Raw genomic sequence first — 17,091 nt, 5'->3', positions numbered from 1 at the left:
AATCAAAATTTGTTTTGGTAAATAAAAACAATAGGCTCACCAAGGTTGTGTCGGTGACGGGGCGATCGACGGCGGTGAGGAAGGGGACAAGGCACGCGACACTTAAAAAAACCACAAATCATAATTAAATTTGAGCTCAAATTGCATATGTATACATAACAAATGATGAACTCTCTCTAGCTTAGGCATTTCATCAAACACCTAGCTAGCACAACAAAAATGAAATGAGCAAGAAAACGAGCAAAACTTGCAATGCCGGAAGAGGGAATGTTGATGCTAACCGTAGGACCGATGGGTGCCAACAATCTTGACAAATGGTGGAGAAAAATGGGGATGGATTAGAGCTCCCAAGAGGAAGGAGAGAGCAAAACTGGAGTTGAGCTCGAGCTAGAAAAAATGGGGTGGAATATAGGGTGCTCAGGGAGGAAGGAGAGGAGGGCTTTAGGACCGGTTTGTGTCAAAAACCGGTGCTAAAGGGTCTGACAGCGGGGCCCTGCAGTTGCTGCAAAAATGAGAAAACCTTTAGAACCGGTTTGTGATACAAACCGGTTCTAAAGGGTCTGTCCACTGGGCCCCCCTCCCTGCAGCAAACGGTCCAAAAACCTTTAGGACCGGTTTGTGTTACAAACCGGTCCTAAAGGCCTTCCGGCCATTTGCTGCAGGGAGGGGGCCCAGCGGACAGACCCTTTAGAACCGGTTTATATCCAATCCGGGTCAAATGTGGTTGGCTCAATGCCCTGTTTTCTACTAGTGAAGGTGCAATCGATAGGAACTTCGACGTGAGGGTTCATTTCTCCGAACCACTATGAGTTTAAGGTTTGAAATGAACTTTCTTCGCTATCCACTAACGACGAGTCATCCACTAATTTCTTGTTGGTTATTAGTGCGATGGAGAACCTCAAATGCCTCTAATCTTTACCACAGCGGCCAGCCACATCTGGTCTCAGGCTCTTAGCATCACGTGTCGATACCTCAACAAGTATGTCCTGTAGTACGTTCCAATAGATCAGAATAGTGTCAATAGAACTATGTGACACATGTGGTAAGCAATTCAAACAATTAAAAAAAAAAATAGTGTCACCAGAAGGAAAGAAAAGTCCACTACCGACCGTATATATAATACTCCATGAGAAATTGATTGATAATATGACATCGGGTTTTGTTTTCTTACGAACCGGCACTAAAGGTCCTTACGTACTGGGATTATTGCCTGATTCTGCACTAGTGTAAACTTGAGAGATTGTCAGCTTGATTATGTGTTCTCTCTAGTTCATTTTCTTCTCTTGCATATATATACATGATTTTTTTTCTTTCTTGAATAGTAGCAAATACGTCCATGTGTTTTGTAACGGATAAAGAAATTATATGTTTAACTGTGTAAGAAATGCCAGTTATTATTAACAAGGTTGACAGTAGGAGAATACATGCATGTTTCATCCTATTACTTACTGACTAGCTCACATGACCTTTAGGACTACATATAAGTTTAATCTCGCCAAAATAAAGAAAAAAAACTGCCATGATATTACTGCAAACGTGTCGGAAATGCATTTTGGCTCCCGGGGCCAAAAATAAAAGTTCAGAATGAAAAATAATTATTGACAAAATTTATTTGTGTATTTAGTCCCATTCAAATGCTACCTGCAAATTCTGAGGCAAAAAGGTAAAACATTTTGGCTTCTGCAAAAAAAACAAATTGAACACCAAAAGTTATCCCAAAATGTCATCCCAAATTTGTTTCTTTTTGTCGACGACTCGTTATCTCACGAAAATTGTCATGCATATTTGCGACACTAAAACAATCTTCTAAAAAAAATTATGAACTTTTCGAGAACATTTAGTATTGTTTTTTGCATTACTATTCATCCGGGAGCATATATATATATGCTCCCGGGAGCCAAAACACCCCCCCCCCCCAAACGTGTATGCTACATCTGCAATGCAGATGCTGCTGAGATAATAAAGCTTTCCATAAAATGGTAGGGGCTTTTTCATAAAATGTGTGTGACGGATCAAGAGCATGAACTCTCTTGATTTGTAGGTACTTATAGATAGAGATTGTTGGAACCTTAACGGTATCTCCTAGCTTCCTGACCACTCGGAGTCTTTTATCACTTATGGAATTTCATTTGTAACAAAGCTTATCGCCTGTGGCTAGCTAGGCTTTAATCACAAGAGAATATATTTATTCTCTTGATTGCTTAATGAGTGGTGTGTACGTCGGTGCACGTCTATCTCACGGTGGTGTTTTCGTTGTCTATGTGGATTTCATGATATTATTGTAGTCACTTCGTGGTGAAAAGAGGCACTCACTAGCTAGTGGCCGGCGGAGGAAAAAGACGATCGTTCATGTTATAAAATCGTTGATGATCTTCATCTGCAAATATAACGTTCAATAGGGAATGGGCATATTGCACAAACAAGTCAATATGTGAGTTAAATGCATAAAACTACCACATTAACATCAAAGCTCTCGGGTAGGGTCCACATTATACTAGGCTAGGTTATTTACCGTCAACACACTCTGAACATACATTGTAATGTTTCCATAAAACTATAGTGCTGCATCTTATTGTAATTTTCCCATAAACATGACACATGGTGACAGGTGGCCGGCTGGACGAAGAACGTCTTGCAACAACGAGAACACACTGACACATACTCCCTTCGTCTCAAAATAAATGATTTAAAAATCCTTTCAACTTTGTATTAAAGTTGATACAAAATTAAATCATTTTTGAGTCATTTATTTTGAAACGGATGGAGTACTTTTTATTCGGAGGGTTCAGTAACACATAGTACATGCATGGATCACAAGGAAGAAGACTAGAGTAGAAGCTGGATGATGGCATGCCCGACCCTCCTACTGGGGAGGCCGGGTAATTATTTGCACTTCATTTCGACCGAGACTAACGAGTCATCCCGGGGTTCACATGGGGAGCGGCGATCTTCCCCATCCTCTCCGCGTTGGCTTCCCATCCCGCGCTCATGTCGAAGCCACGGTTCTTGAGCTCCCGGTACTCCTGGGAGAGGGCGCAGAGGCCGCAGAAGAAGTGGACGCAGCAGTCGCCGCAGGGCTTCTCCGCGAGCCCGTGCTCCTCCCGCAGCTTGGCACGGTACCAGCAGGAGTAGAAGCCGGTGCCCACCCCGGTCGTCATGGCCAGCACCATGTACAACGTCCCGCTCGCGCAGCACGCTGGGAGGTGAGCATGTGGTGAGGTTTTACTCGTCGTTCGGCTACTATCAAGTACTCACAGAGACAGACAGACAGACAGAGAGAAAGAAAGAAAACTCACACATGGCCCCCCTGTCGACGATCTCGGCGATCCTCCCAAAGGCGACGCACGGGCAGAAGAAGGTCAGGCAGCCTGCAGCAAGGCATGACGTTCTTACCACTACCCCAAGACTAGTTATCTTACATTATGAGAGATTGATGCTAGGGTGTGGCTAGGTCTCAGTCGACTTAGATTTAACTAAATCTAAGTCAAGTGCTATAACATGCACGAAAAAGAGAGACATAACCAAATCTCAATCGATTGAGACCTAACAAAACTGTTTTAACTACTACTACAAGTATGGTGTTTATATTCAAGATTTGCAAGAAAAAGAACATTAGTTTGCTCGATCGGTATCTGCTTTCACAGTGGGTGGCAGCGACACCGGTTACGGGGCGATAACCAGACTTACCGCCGGGTAATCAACCAACATGTGTGGTTGAAGAAAATCAACTTTTTGCTGCTCATCAAAAGCAGCATATATATCAGTGTTGCTCTAGTTGATCAGTCGGGTGGAAGGTAGGGATGAAGCTATACATATAGAGTATAAGCTTACAGCCGCCGACGTCGTGGAAGCAGCCGCAGAGGCCGGTGGACCACGAGGCCATGTGGACGTGCCTTGCCGCCGGCGCTGGGAGAGACTTGCCGTTTGTAAGAGCTCGCACTCGCCGGACTACCTGCAGAATTAAAGGAGCTCACCGGACTTGTGTGAGCGGCGGTGTGTCCGGTGAGGCGCGTATTTAAGGACAGCCGGAGCCACAGATGTCATCTCGGCCTGTATTCACGCGCGCCAGCCACAGATGTCAGTTGTCAGGAGCTAACGATATGGGTCGTGCATGCTGTCGGTTCCTGAGTGGAGTGCCACCGCCATGGCCCATGGCTTTACCTGAGGTGACTCCACCACGCACTAGCAAGGAGTCGCCGTCGAGGTCTCTTTTCTGCTGGAAATATTCTGCCGGTGCGCTAGCTAGCTAGTAGCAAGTAACCTTCTTTCGGAGATGCCGACCAAGACACTCCGTTGGCATCAACACTAACGACCAAGACTCTCCGATGACCTCGCATCCCTCTTACAGTCTTGCTTTGCTACCCTCATCCCCATCACGCTGGTAAATCATTTCAGTTTGGCAAAAAAGCCTGCCAGCCTAGAACAGCCCGGCTAATCGCCCTGGTACGTACTCTACAACTTAAATCTGAAGCACTTGAGTTGATTTGTGTTACTTATATGTTCATATCTTGATTCGACGAATTTTCACAGGTGTCAATATGCCTTGTCCGTTCAGTACACCATATCCTCCGCTAAATTGGTTAATTGTGGTACACAAATCTCAAACTATTCATCCCTATCAATGGTGGTAATTATCCCAATCGTTCCAATTCCACACACCCCCCCCCCCCCACACACACACACTCACCTATTTCGAAGTCCCAATGTGAGAATCAAAGATATTGCAGTTATCAACTGCCCCGATTTTTTGAAATGCACTCTCTGCATTGTTATCTCCTCTGAAACATGCCATGCTTCGATATTGTACCCAACATGTTTCTGAGTTCTAGTTGCTTTGCATTAGTATTTTGATATTATTTTCTATTATTTTAATTATCCAATTTTTAGTAGACCATTGCTTACATCTTATTCTTGCTTAAATTTCCCTGCTTCAATAATAAATTCGTGCCAGTTATTTTTACATGCTTCCTATATATGAAGCTTCCAAAGTGCACTATGCTTCTACACTTCATGCGCCTTATTTTACAATTTAGTTAGTTATTGTCCTTGTTGTTGCCATTGGAACATAACATTCCCCCACATGATATTACATTTTTTGCTTCTTTGTTTTAGTGTTGCTTCCAGAGTTCTAGCTTCCAAATTATGTTTATAATTTGCATGTGTCGTTCGAATGTAAACATTCTCTTCTTCAGTACTGCAATGTACATGTAGTAAAATTGTTGCTTCTTACCTTTCATACTAACGCATCATGCTTAACTGGTCTATGCTTCAAGAATATGTGTGCATGTTTTAGGGCTGATCAGTGCCGACCAGAAAAAATATCAGGAGGCAACTAGTACATGCACTAACAAGCATGGCGATACCTCGCTCTACTTTACAATGAAGACAGACAAATGCCAGATGAAGGGAAGCAAGTCAATAGTATTTAAGAAACATATAATGTGACCTTACAAAACACTGTAGTACTTCAACCTTAAGAAGAAAATTTGTAGCACATCCGAAACAAGTTGTATGAGCGGATGTAGCATGGTGAAAACTTATGTCTGGCTAGAAGCAAATTATATTTGCGGTGGAAACACTTCTGTAGTAGGTGGAAGCAAAGTTCTGTTTGTTGGAAACATAATAATAAAAATATAGGTGGGACTCAAATTTTCCTTGTGAAAACAAAAACTTGGATGCAAAATTTTGTTACATGGAAGCAACCAAAGAAATTGTTTTGTCCAGCCAAATTTCATTTGCAATTTAAGCAAATTGTGTCTAGGGTGGAAGCAAAATATTATTCTGTTGGAAACATAGAAAAGTGATATATCGCACCATTCTTTTTTATATCGAAGAAATTAAAGTGAATTTCCTTAACATTCAAAAAAAAGTTGAATAATGTTTCTCTCAAATAAGCTTGTACAGTACAGAAGTTTGCGTATCAGATAATAGCTGAGCGATGGAAGTAGAAGCAACATGGGCATGTTACAAGAAAGGGGGATGGAAGGAGAAGCAGCATGCATGGGCACCCTACGAGAATTAATTAATCAGTTATAGCAGCCGCACAATCAAAGCAGGACGTTATTTGAAAGAAATCTGACGACCATTGTGATACTAATCCTATGGCCATGGGCTGATCTGATGGGATGCTAGGGATCAATAGTCTCATCCCTAGGGGTTCCCATTAAGTAGTGCGTGGATTCACTTCCACACAAAGTCACGGCCTTTTGTGGTAGCACGTGTGCACATATAACCCGTCCAACCGCTAGATTCAATGGTTCAGATCGTTCGATACTAGACGATGAATGAATGTATTGTAGCATATTCTTTTCAATCAAAAAGGTTAGACCATGAGTTTTTATCATGAGTTAGATTTTTCAATCACAAAACTTACGTCCACGCTAGTAGCAAGGACGTGTCCCTACAGACACTCCGTTGACATCAACACTAACGATTTCGCATTACTGCATTAGTAGTGGGTGGATTCACTTTCAGGCAAAGTCACGGCCTTTTGCGCTAGCACGTGTGCAAATATAGCCCGTCCAACCGCTAGATTCGATGGTTCAGATCGCTCGATACTAGGCGACGAGTGAATGTACTGTACTAATCTTTTTCAATCACAAAGGGCAAACTAGCAAGGTGCATCGCCCTTGGAAATGTGAGGGCAACATGATTTAGCGTGATATATTCTTTTCCTCATGTTTTTTTTTTTGGTTTTCTAAATTACAAACAAGCGTGCATATCGTATATTTATAAAAGAGAGGGTAAAAGCGCGTGTTTTCTCACGAACGTTGCATAGATTGAAGGACCGGCGAAGAATAGTGACCTCGCCTAAATGAAGTTGCAAGGGACACGGCGACGGGTGCTCGGGAGGAGGATAGTGATAATTTCATGCTTCGGATGCTAACAAATGCTTGTGGGGGGAGGGTGCTCGTAACGTGTGTCGATGGAGACGACAAACTAGTGATATTAGTAAGGGGCACGCCAATGACATCAAGGGAAACCAAGGATGTTGGTGGTCGTTTCGGAGCCAGATAGAGGCGATAACTCTGATGGAAGAATGGCTAGGTGCCATGGAGGGAAGCTGGAGGAAAGATGGAGAATGGCAACGCTTTTGGAGAAGGACGGGCATTAATGTGTAGCTTGATAATGGAAATTCGTGTTGTGGGTGCCACGAGGATGGGTGTAGCTACGTGAATATGACGAAGGGGTTGGGCCCAAAATTTGCCGCCTGGCCCAAAATGTGGTCTTTCACGAACGGCGAAATATCCTATGCTATTTTTAAAAGAAGAAACTAAAAATCTTATCGTGTATTTTTTTTGTAAACTAATATAAAAACGTTTAGATCACTGTTTTAATCCTCTAAATACTCTTATATTAGTTTATACATGAAGTACTTACGTCCACGCTGCTTGATCCAGCAAAAAAAAGGTTAGATCATGAGTTTTTACCTGGACAACATGCATGCTCATTGTTGACGCCCAAGCTGCCAGACTCACACAGATAATCGTGAGTAGGCTTTCAATACAAAACAAGCCCTTGGCCGCTATCAGATGCATTGACCGTCAAGGGAGCCATTGGTATTTCTATTTTTCGCAACATACATAATACTCCCTCCGTCACGGTTTAGTAGGCGTGTTTGGAAAATCCTCTAGAACCTAGGTAGTTATTGATTGGCTGTGAGATGGGCTGAAAAATAATATTCACGCTACTTACGCCTATAGCAGTAGTACAACGGAGTACTATTTAGCTGCTAGAAGTAAATGCAACGCATCCTAAACCCTGTCTATCATGAAAATGCACGTAAATTTAATTGTGTCTTTTAAACGGAGGAAGTAGTTAGAGTGTTGAAACTGTTCTATGTGGACCATTGTCTTTTTGCTATGGTGAACCTCAGAATCTTTAGCCAGGTGGCTGACCACGTGTGCTTTGAGCATCATTGAGGCCACTACTAGCTACAGTGTCTTCCAATAGATCATCATATTGTCGCCATAAGAAAAGTAAGTCCACTAGTACAGTATACTCCCTGAGTATATGAATAACCGTCAGCCTAGTAGCCGGCTATCCTACTGGATTTTTCTTTAAGCCTAGTACCCCGAGGTCTTTCCGTCGTCGCTCCGACCCGTGCGCTGCCGCTTCATCACCCCTTCGGATCGTAGCGTTGCTGCGCGTGGTTCACTTCACCGTCCTCGCGCGTTGACTTTCTGTGGTATGTGTCACGCCGTTTATTTCGACGTGGGAACGCCATCGTCCTCTTAGTGGCCGGCCATCCTACTGGATTTTTATTTAAGCTCGAGCGATCATGTGGCAACTTATTTCTGTACTTCTTCTCTTTCATAATTGTTGAATATATACCTTTGGGACCTTAACAGCAAGTCGCCAACAAGAGTAACAAGAGTCAAATCTCAATTATGAAGATGACAAGGCATTGTCATTTGTCAAAGGAATTGACTGAGCCCGCTCATTTCCGGTGACCGTCTTGAAATCTCGTTGACCTTCAAAAAAACATGAATTTAAATGGTATTGTTGTTGTCTTTGCACGTGTTTTGTGATATTTTTGATGTATTTTAATGGTGAAAAGAGGCATTTCCTAGCTGGTCGCGAGTCCAGAACAAGATGGTGATATGTTGCAAAAATTCCATCCCATACTAGTGACATAGATTACTATCTCTAAATCACTTAAATAGCCAGCCCGATCCTTGAGCGGCGCCACGCGGCGTTCACACCGCGTCGACGGTCGAGGCGTTCGTGAGACCGTCGGGTTTTCCGGCGTGTTCGCGTGGGGCCAAGCCGTCAGTCCGACGTGGAAAATATGTCCGGACTACTCAATATCCGTCTCATATTTGAGCTTGAAATGGGGGGTGTCGGTTAGCCCATGCGTTTGAAGCCGGTTTGAAAGGTTCATCTGGATCGTTTTTTTTATTAAGCAATGACTGGATGGCCTGTCCGAACGTTTGAGGGGTCCGACTGAAGCCGTTGACGTCATCGAAGCAGCCGCAGGGACAGGAGGACCATGAGACATTGTTCTCCACGCACTATGTAGTGCGGAGTCACCGTCGACGTCGAAAACTATTCAGGCAGTGCGCTAGCTTGCTGGTAGCTAGCTATGGTGAACCATCGACGTGTGACCAGGCGACACCAACGGTTAGTGCGCGGGGTCACTTCAGAAGAATGGTATTTCACGATAGGGACTCCCGATATATGGGCAAATGTAGCCCGTCCAACAAGCAGATCCATGGACCAGATTGATCGGTACTAGGTGGCCAAAGAAGTAAGGACTACTTTTCCTTTGAAGGGTGAATTTGGTAGGCAAAACACGCACATCCATAATCAAATGAGAATCTGATTGCCTATATATACACGCACAAGGATCCAACGACGGAATCTCTTGTAACCCGTTTCCATTAGATCTTTCAATTTTTATATCTTTGGGATCAGAGGCCACTCATAAATTTGAACAAATTCTCGTTTCCAATCATTGCTCAGACATATAAGTTCTACTTTTTTATATCTTTTACATGCTTTCACTCGGCGACATAAGAGCATGGTTAATAATATAGCCAGTTGCTGGCTATATGATGTTGCTACATCATCTATAACCAACCTTATAGTTAGCAAGTATAATAATTTAATACAAACATATACTATTTTATTGATATATGACGCACTTCACTCTCTCACATAGCTCTTAGAAACACGTGCTACAGTCGGTATCAATCTGTAGCCCGCTTTTCTTTTCTCACATCCAACTAAGCAAAAATATAATATTGAATGTCTTATAACCCATCTATGTCACCTTATTGAACTTGCTTTAAAGATATTCTCAACGCGGATCACTCGTCCGAACATACAAAACAAATAAGCTGCTCAACAGTGCATAAAAATTTATGCACCGAAACTACAAAGTTTTGTTATTTGTTTTAATATAATTTTGTTATTTTGTGTAGGGAGCTCTTCGGGTATCTTTTGGCCACAAACATTTGCAAGGGCATACAACATTTAGTCATAACCGAAACTACAAAGTTTCAGACTTTTAAATACATTTTGTGCTATTTGTTTTAATTGTACTGTTCATCATGGGTACCTGAGTGTAGAACAACCCCATACATTACATATTTTTTGTGGTGTGTTTTTTTGCGTAAAATACACAACATTTAGTCATGTGTGAACCGTTGTCTTTGTGCAAGGGAATATTTTCACTGGATAGTGGGGCGCTAATAGTGATTGATGGACAACCTCAAATGTTTGGAACCTTTGGCCACGTGTTCTTTGAGCATCATTGAGGTCGTTGCCAGCTACAGTACCTTCCAAAAGATCATCATATTGTCGTCAGAAGAAAGGCAAGTCCACTACTACCCTATACTCCTCTGATTCCTGCTGGATTTTTCTTTAAGCAGCTGGAGAGATAACGTGGCACATGATTGATGTGCTTGTTCCCTTGCATATATCTTTGAATACATTTGAAACATTAGGTCAAATTCACAGGAAGATCAAGAATCAATTCTCAACCATGAAGATGGTAAAGGCATTTGTCATTTGTCATACTCAGGGAGTAGGTATTGATTGAGCCCACTTAATTAGGGAGCAAAGCTTATATATTGCCTACGGGGCTAGCTGTAGGCATTAAAGCACAAGAGAATATATATGTTGTTGTTCCTGTTTGCTTAACCAGTGGTGACTACGCCGGTGCCCGTCCATCCCCCCCGTGCCGCCGCTGTCTTTGAGTGAATTTCACGATATTGCCGCAGTCTTTTCTTGGTGAAAAGAGGCACAGGAAAATGTCGATGAACCTCGAAAGAGGCACCGATATTTCCGCTGAATATATATGTAAGGTTTATTTTGTTCGGAATTTCTGGTAATTAAGGTGCCGAAAATGTCGATGAACCTCGAAAAGCTTTGGTATTGTTCAAAAAAGATTCGAATGAATTTGAATCTTAATGTTCAGATAGTATCAAAATAGTACTTGTATGACTAAGTTATCACAGCCCAGTCCTTGGTCGCATGGAAGGGCTCATCGCACTTAGAAAACATAAATTGACTAGCGGTTTGGAGGGTTTAAACTCGCACCCTTGGGGTATCAAAGGGACTGTGCTAACAACTAGAGCAACAATTAGTTCGCGCATACCATGGGGGTAATAAAAGGGTGAGATTTTTCCATAATAAATCTTTGAAGAATCCTCTCTCTATATATGCATACAGGTGAAATAGAACTCTTCCTGGAAGGTTCTCAAGTTGTACCCTAAGCATGGCTTCTTTTTATCACCAAGTCTTTCTCCTTTTTCAGAATGTAAGGTATGTTGATTTTCCTTCTTCCCAAAAGTCGAGCTTTTCTATATTTAACATGTTCATAGATGAAAATAGACGGGCCTGCTAATGTACTCACATTACACATGCCTCTCGACCCTCCCGAGTCGCTCCCACGAGTGACGGGGAGGGAACCCTAACCACCGCGCTCTCGTTCCCTACCCCCATCCTTCCCTCCCCCTTCGTGGCCGGCAGACGCTGACGGGCAAAGTCCGATTGGTGCGGCGGCGGCGGGGCCTCCCATTCTCCTCTGCTCGCAGGGGGCCGTCGCGGGGCGGCGTTCTGGGGTGGCGGGGCAGAGCTTCGGCGGTGCTCGTCAGCATGATGGCGGTAGTCCAGCGCGGCGACGCGGTCGTCTAGTGGAGGCGCGGCGGAGGCTTGGCGTCAAGCGTGGTGCAGCGGCTGCTTGGCGGGCTGGCCGGAGGCAGTGGCGCGCAGGAGGATTTCTGGCCAGATCCACCTGGATCTGGCGCTTGGGAGCCGGCAGCTGGCGGCACAGGGCGGTGGAGGGAGCTTGGTTTGGGATCCTGTCTCGGGATGGAGTCCTCATCGGCAGCGGGGCTGGGGTCGGTAGCGGGGGGAGCGGGTGGACGTCCTCATTGGTTGGAGGGGCGCGCGACGTAGGGCCCCCGGCTGGAGGGTGCTGCTGCTGCTACCGTGTCGTCCGGGGCTTGCTGGTGCTACGTGGCGGAGCAGCGGCGGCGTGTGCGTTGGTGTTTCCTATGCAGTGTTGGCGCGAGCGATGTGCAGGGATGCACGGGTCCGTGGAGGTGCTGGTTGTCTTTGGTCAACTGTGTGGGAGTGAAGGCTCTGCTGCTCCGGGCGAAAGCTGGGTTGGTTTCTTGCCGGCCGACGGCGCCGGCGCCCGTGGGCGTCGCTATATTTCTCGGAAGCGCAGTTGAGGAGTTCTGTGCAACCTCTCCTCTTGGGTCAAGATCTTGGGGCGAAAGTCAAGATCCTTGTTGGATCGAACGGCGGCGTTGTCTCTGCGTCGCTTTCCCTCTTGGGGCGCCGTTTTTGAGATCTTGGTCCCTTTGGCACTTTCAACAGGCTGGACGTGCACGACATCGTGCTTGGCAGGTGTCTGACCGACAGTGCGAGGTTGGTGTAGCGTTGCGACGAGCGTGGCAACGACTATGGTGACGAGCAGAACAGATTTGCGGCTTGTCCTTGTGTTGCCGACGGTCCGGTGCATAAATGGATGCGTCTATGCTGATTTCTGGCTGTCACAGAAAAGTTGAAGCTGCGGGCGGCGGGGCCACTGTGGCAACGATGACTCCATGGGCGGTTTTTAGCGGGCGGCGCTCTCCGGGTGTTGTGCTGAACTAGGTCGGTGCGAGGCTTGCAACTTTCTTTGTGAAGCTCGTTGGCAACATCGGATCGTCTTGTCCTTGATGCTTCGGTCGTCTGCCAGGTCGTCCGCGTGCCCCCTTTGTGGGGCTTGTAATCTCGGTTTTTGCGCGGTTTTTTTCTAATTAACCGGGCAACTCTCTTCTTCTTAATCAATGAAAATGACAAATGTTTTGCCTCGTTTCCAAAAAAAATAGATGAAAATATCATGTTTTCCCTATATATACACTTGGCCAAACATAAATTAGTTTGACTTTTTAATAAGAAATACAAGTAAATTACGATGCAAAGTACAACTCATGCCAAAAAGAATGTTGGCAGAAACATGTCAATGTGTTGATCTAATTTCAAAGCCAACGGCACAGGGAACACGACAATGAATAGGGCTCATAATTTGAACACCCCGTGCAAAAGTTTTTAAATTTTAAATTGGAATTTTTTTACCTTCAAAACACCCGGTTCACTAATTCACTAATAAAAGGGTTATTGCTTCTGTTCGTTCGTCATTCAAATTACCTCCAATATTGACACAAACTAGTTGATGCCCCACGCATTGATGCGGGTATGTATGCAAATCTATACAAAATTGAAGAAATATAAGTAGAGGAGGGCATTGAGTAACACATAATAATAGCAAAAGTGGGAATCTCTTGATAATTAAGTACCTTGTGCTTTTACTCAATAAATCATGTCTGTTAGTTTGAGGGTTCTAATTACCAAGTCAGCAATACCCTATCTACGAACATAAATTATATTAGATAACCATGTAAACTGTTAAAAATAAACAAAAATTTAGGGAACACAAAATATATTTTTCCAGCTAACACACGATTACATGCTTTGTATGAAGAAGCATACTCCCAAATGGTAGAAAATATCATAAATGTGGATGCTTTCATGATCTCTAAGAAAACGAAGTAACTGTTAAAGTTTTGTAATTAATAACCAATAAATGATTAACTCTGAGTGACACTAAACAAAATGTAACCATGTGGGAAACATCAATTTGGGATAAAGTTAGTCCATCTTATGTATTTAATCTGCAAGGAGAAATTTTTTGGGATTTGCTTGTTTCCTTTCGTGCTTTGAGTAAGCGCCACCATCTACTTCTTGCGAGGAAGAATAGAGAAGTACCTGAAATTTGTTGAAATATACTTAAATTGAAAATACATCTTGGGAACATAAAGCGAATTACTTTAAATCACGGAAGAGGGGGGGGACTATCACCAATTAGTAAGTAGGTAGTAGAATAAAATAGATAAAAAAGGAAATAATGAAGATACACAGATTAGGAGCATATATCTGGAGCTTGGTACCCATTGGTTGGAATCTCTTGCTCGTGAACTGCATGACTTATTGATACAAAAAAAATATGATGCCTTAGATGGCAAAAAAATCTAAACCTAACAAAAAAGGGAACTGAATTCTAGAAGCCAAATACATCCAATAAGAAATAAGATTCATGTGAGTGAATAAGAAGATGAATCACAGAAATAGTCTCGTTTCTCGTAGTGAAATGCAACTGCCAGTGTGTTTGAGCGACATGAATCGCAGGCTGATAAAATTGCCGTGGTCATTCAATGAAGAATGCATATGAAAGCGGAGTGAATGGCAATAGGAACCATGAAGACACAGAGGCACTGCAGTGTTACTAAGATGGTGGTACAGGAGGTGGCCGGATGCTTGCTTGCATCGCCGGAGATGGTGACGTAGGATAGTATACATATGAGACAAACTGTTCGTCTGCCTTGCCGGTCATTTCGTGTGCGTCTAGTGTTGTGAGAAGAGGAAGGAGCGAATCTGCATGTTGGAGGCGAAGTAAATGGTGGGCGTGCGCAAGAATTAAGAAATTATAAGGCTACTTTCAATGCTTCATCTTGTACAGGTGCAAAGGCTGCCACATAGACAAAAAATCTGATGTGGCAATGCTAATTAATAGGAGAGAGATGGGTATGGTGACCCCAGGAAGAAACAATGCTAAGCGCGTGAACCTAGGTAAAACAATAAAATGAAGGAAATGCACCAATACATGCACAACTTTAGTTGCAAAAGCATTAAATAAGAGGCTTAGCTACAATAAGCTAAGCAACTATGCACATTGGGGACTTTAGTTGCTAAACTATTTAATAGGCTTAGCACCTCATCTTAGCACCAATGCATTGGAAGTGGCTTAAGGCTGGTTGTAATGGGTAGTATCATATACTAGTATCATGCATATGATACTAGTGTATGATACCACATCCGTAATGCATAGTATCATATATTAGTATCATAGTGTAGTTTATTTATTGTCATGCAAGACACATATTAGCACATCATTTAATATGATACGGTATCATGATATGATACTCAACTCTTTCTTTCTTCATTTAATTCTATGTCACCTCATCGAAAGTGCTTAGTTGGCATGAATGATACTATCATTACGGGCAGCCTAAGCAGCTAGGAAAGAGGAGACTGAGTAAGGAATATGGACCGGTGACGTGGAGAAATAAATGTGTAGAAAAAAAGAAACTGTCCAGTGTGCAGGCTGTATGTACTCTTCAATTTAACTCATGTCATGGAAACAACTAATATTCCTTAAGACATGTACCTTGCAGAAACTGTCCAGTGTGCAGGCTGTATACAATGATATACACTAAATTATTGATACGAGATTTATGTATATTTTTTTAAATTGTGCAATAAAGATTCTTAAAACATCTTGAATACACTTCAAAAATTATCAAATCATTACGTTTTTACGCAACACCACCAATCATGTTTTTTGTTGTGTGGAGATTTCAAGGGATTTTTTTTTAATTTTTTCTTCTTTCTAAAAGTCAAGCTTTTCTATATTTAACAAGTACATAGAAGAAAATATCATGTTTTCCCTATATATATACTTGGCCAAACATAAATTAGTTTGACTTTTTAATAAGAAGTAAAAGTAAAACGACACTACTAGAAAAAATCTTATAGGTAGGACCTCAATAGTAGCGCTGGAAAAAAGAAAACGTTGCTGCTAATTAGCAGTAGCACTGATCTAATTAAGCGCTACTACTAACACCTTAACAGTAACGGTGCTTATCAAAAACGCGCTACTATTATGTGGGACCAGACGATGCCACCGACGGTAGCTGTAGTAGCTACTGCTAAGTGTTTAGCGGTAGCGCTTTATTTTGCAGCATCGCTGCTGCTAGTGTCCCACTTAGTAGTAGCGCTTTCTGGTATGGAGCGCTACTGCTAGTTGCAGCTGGTGCCACCTTTTTAACACCCCCCTAACCGCCTTTTTTAGTTTTCCAGAAAAAAAAAGATAAAATCTTCAAAAAATAAAATTCTTTAAGATGTAGTTAGGTTTTAGTGCCTAGTTGGTATACAAATTTTGAAATATCAATTTTGACTATTTTTTTTAAAACGGAAAAAAATGTAAAACGATCATAACTTATGCATACGACGTCGAAAAAAAGTTTAATATATAAAAAAGCTACTTCCTCTGTTCACTTTTATAAGACGCTGTAGACATTTCAGACAACGTGCAAAACAGTTCAATTTCAGTTGTCTGAAACGACTTATAAAAGTGAACGGAGGGAGTAGAGAAAAATGTTTGCGAATCTGGAATAAATAAAATTACAAAATGTTTGGAAAATAAATAAATAAAAACATGATTAAATATATCAACATGATTAATAAATAAAAATACAAAATGTTTGGAAAAAACTAAAAAAAACTAGAGAAAAGTTTAATAAATAAAAATATCGTTGATCCAAAAAATATTCATATTTTAAAAAATGTTTGCAAATTCAAAACATGTCTGCAATTTTGATAACAAATGTTTGGAAAATCAAAAAAATGTTCGTGATTTTTCTATAAAGTTCGTGCACTAAAAATGTTAATGAAATTGAGAAATAATGTTCACAAAAATGTTATCAATGATGCAGCTAAATGTTGTCATGGCCTTTTGAGATTATGATATTTTCTTTCTCACGTTAAAACGCACAGGCACAGACAGAACCAGATGGAGTCAAAATAGGCACAGCCAGAACCAGATCCAGTCAAAATACATATTGAGAGTACATGTCAAGCATGCATTGTGCCACATGTCACCACCCGAGGCATATGCCAAGATTTTTATCAAGAGAAACAAATGACATAATCAACAAGACAAAACTGCTGTTTTTTTAACCGCACTATCTGCACAAGTATATCATAACAAAAGAATAAATCAAACTGCTCAAAAGAAGAAGAAGAATATGAAATTCCAACTCAAAGAAGAAGAACAAATCAAATGGTACGCATGGGCAGGAACGTAGCCAGGGTGAACGCATGGAGGGGGCAAGCTTGCTGATGAAGGGGGCAAAGCTTTCATTTTTTAGGAAATTTTGGCTGAAGTAACTACTAACATTGAAAAAGAATCAATTCATTGAGGGGGGTCTAGCCCCCCTCGTCCCCCCTTAGATCCGTCCCTGCGCATGGGTA

The 17,091-nt window shown here is 42.3% G+C and overlaps 1 protein-coding gene across 1 annotated transcript; it reads right to left on the bottom strand.

The window, feature by feature from the left end:
* Window positions 1–2,745: 2,745 nt before the first annotated feature.
* Window positions 2,746–3,998, bottom strand: LOC123429055 (cell number regulator 2-like). The gene is made up of 3 exons (XM_045113116.1): window positions 3,832–3,998; window positions 3,297–3,368; window positions 2,746–3,196 (listed from the first exon to the last, which is right to left on the bottom strand). The coding sequence occupies exons 1-3, from the start codon at window positions 3,881–3,883 to the stop codon at window positions 2,910–2,912; spliced, it is 411 nt and encodes a 136-aa protein (XP_044969051.1). The 5' UTR covers window positions 3,884–3,998; the 3' UTR covers window positions 2,746–2,909.
* Between the last annotated feature and the right edge of the window lie 13,093 nt (window positions 3,999–17,091).

The sequence above is a fragment of the Hordeum vulgare genome, chromosome 2H, assembly GCF_904849725.1.
Source record: "Hordeum vulgare subsp. vulgare chromosome 2H, MorexV3_pseudomolecules_assembly, whole genome shotgun sequence".
Lineage (NCBI taxonomy): Eukaryota > Viridiplantae > Streptophyta > Magnoliopsida > Poales > Poaceae > Hordeum > Hordeum vulgare.
Note: the sequence above shows the minus strand (reverse complement) of the source record. Positions and strands in the feature narration are given on the sequence as shown.

What these genes read in the sequence shown, in the direction of transcription:
- LOC123429055 (XM_045113116.1), bottom strand. Translation starts at nt 3,883, where the DNA reads ATGGCCTCGTGGTCCACCGGCCTCTGCGGCTGCTTCCACGACGTCGGC. An exon ending in CTTCCACGACGTCGGCGGCT is followed by an intron (nt 3,369 to 3,831) that starts GTAAGCTTATAC and finishes GCCTTGCTGCAG; the next exon opens with GCTGCCTGACCTTCTTCTGC. An exon ending in CGTCGACAGGGGGGCCATGT is followed by an intron (nt 3,197 to 3,296) that starts GTGAGTTTTCTT and finishes CTCACCTCCCAG; the next exon opens with CGTGCTGCGCGAGCGGGACG.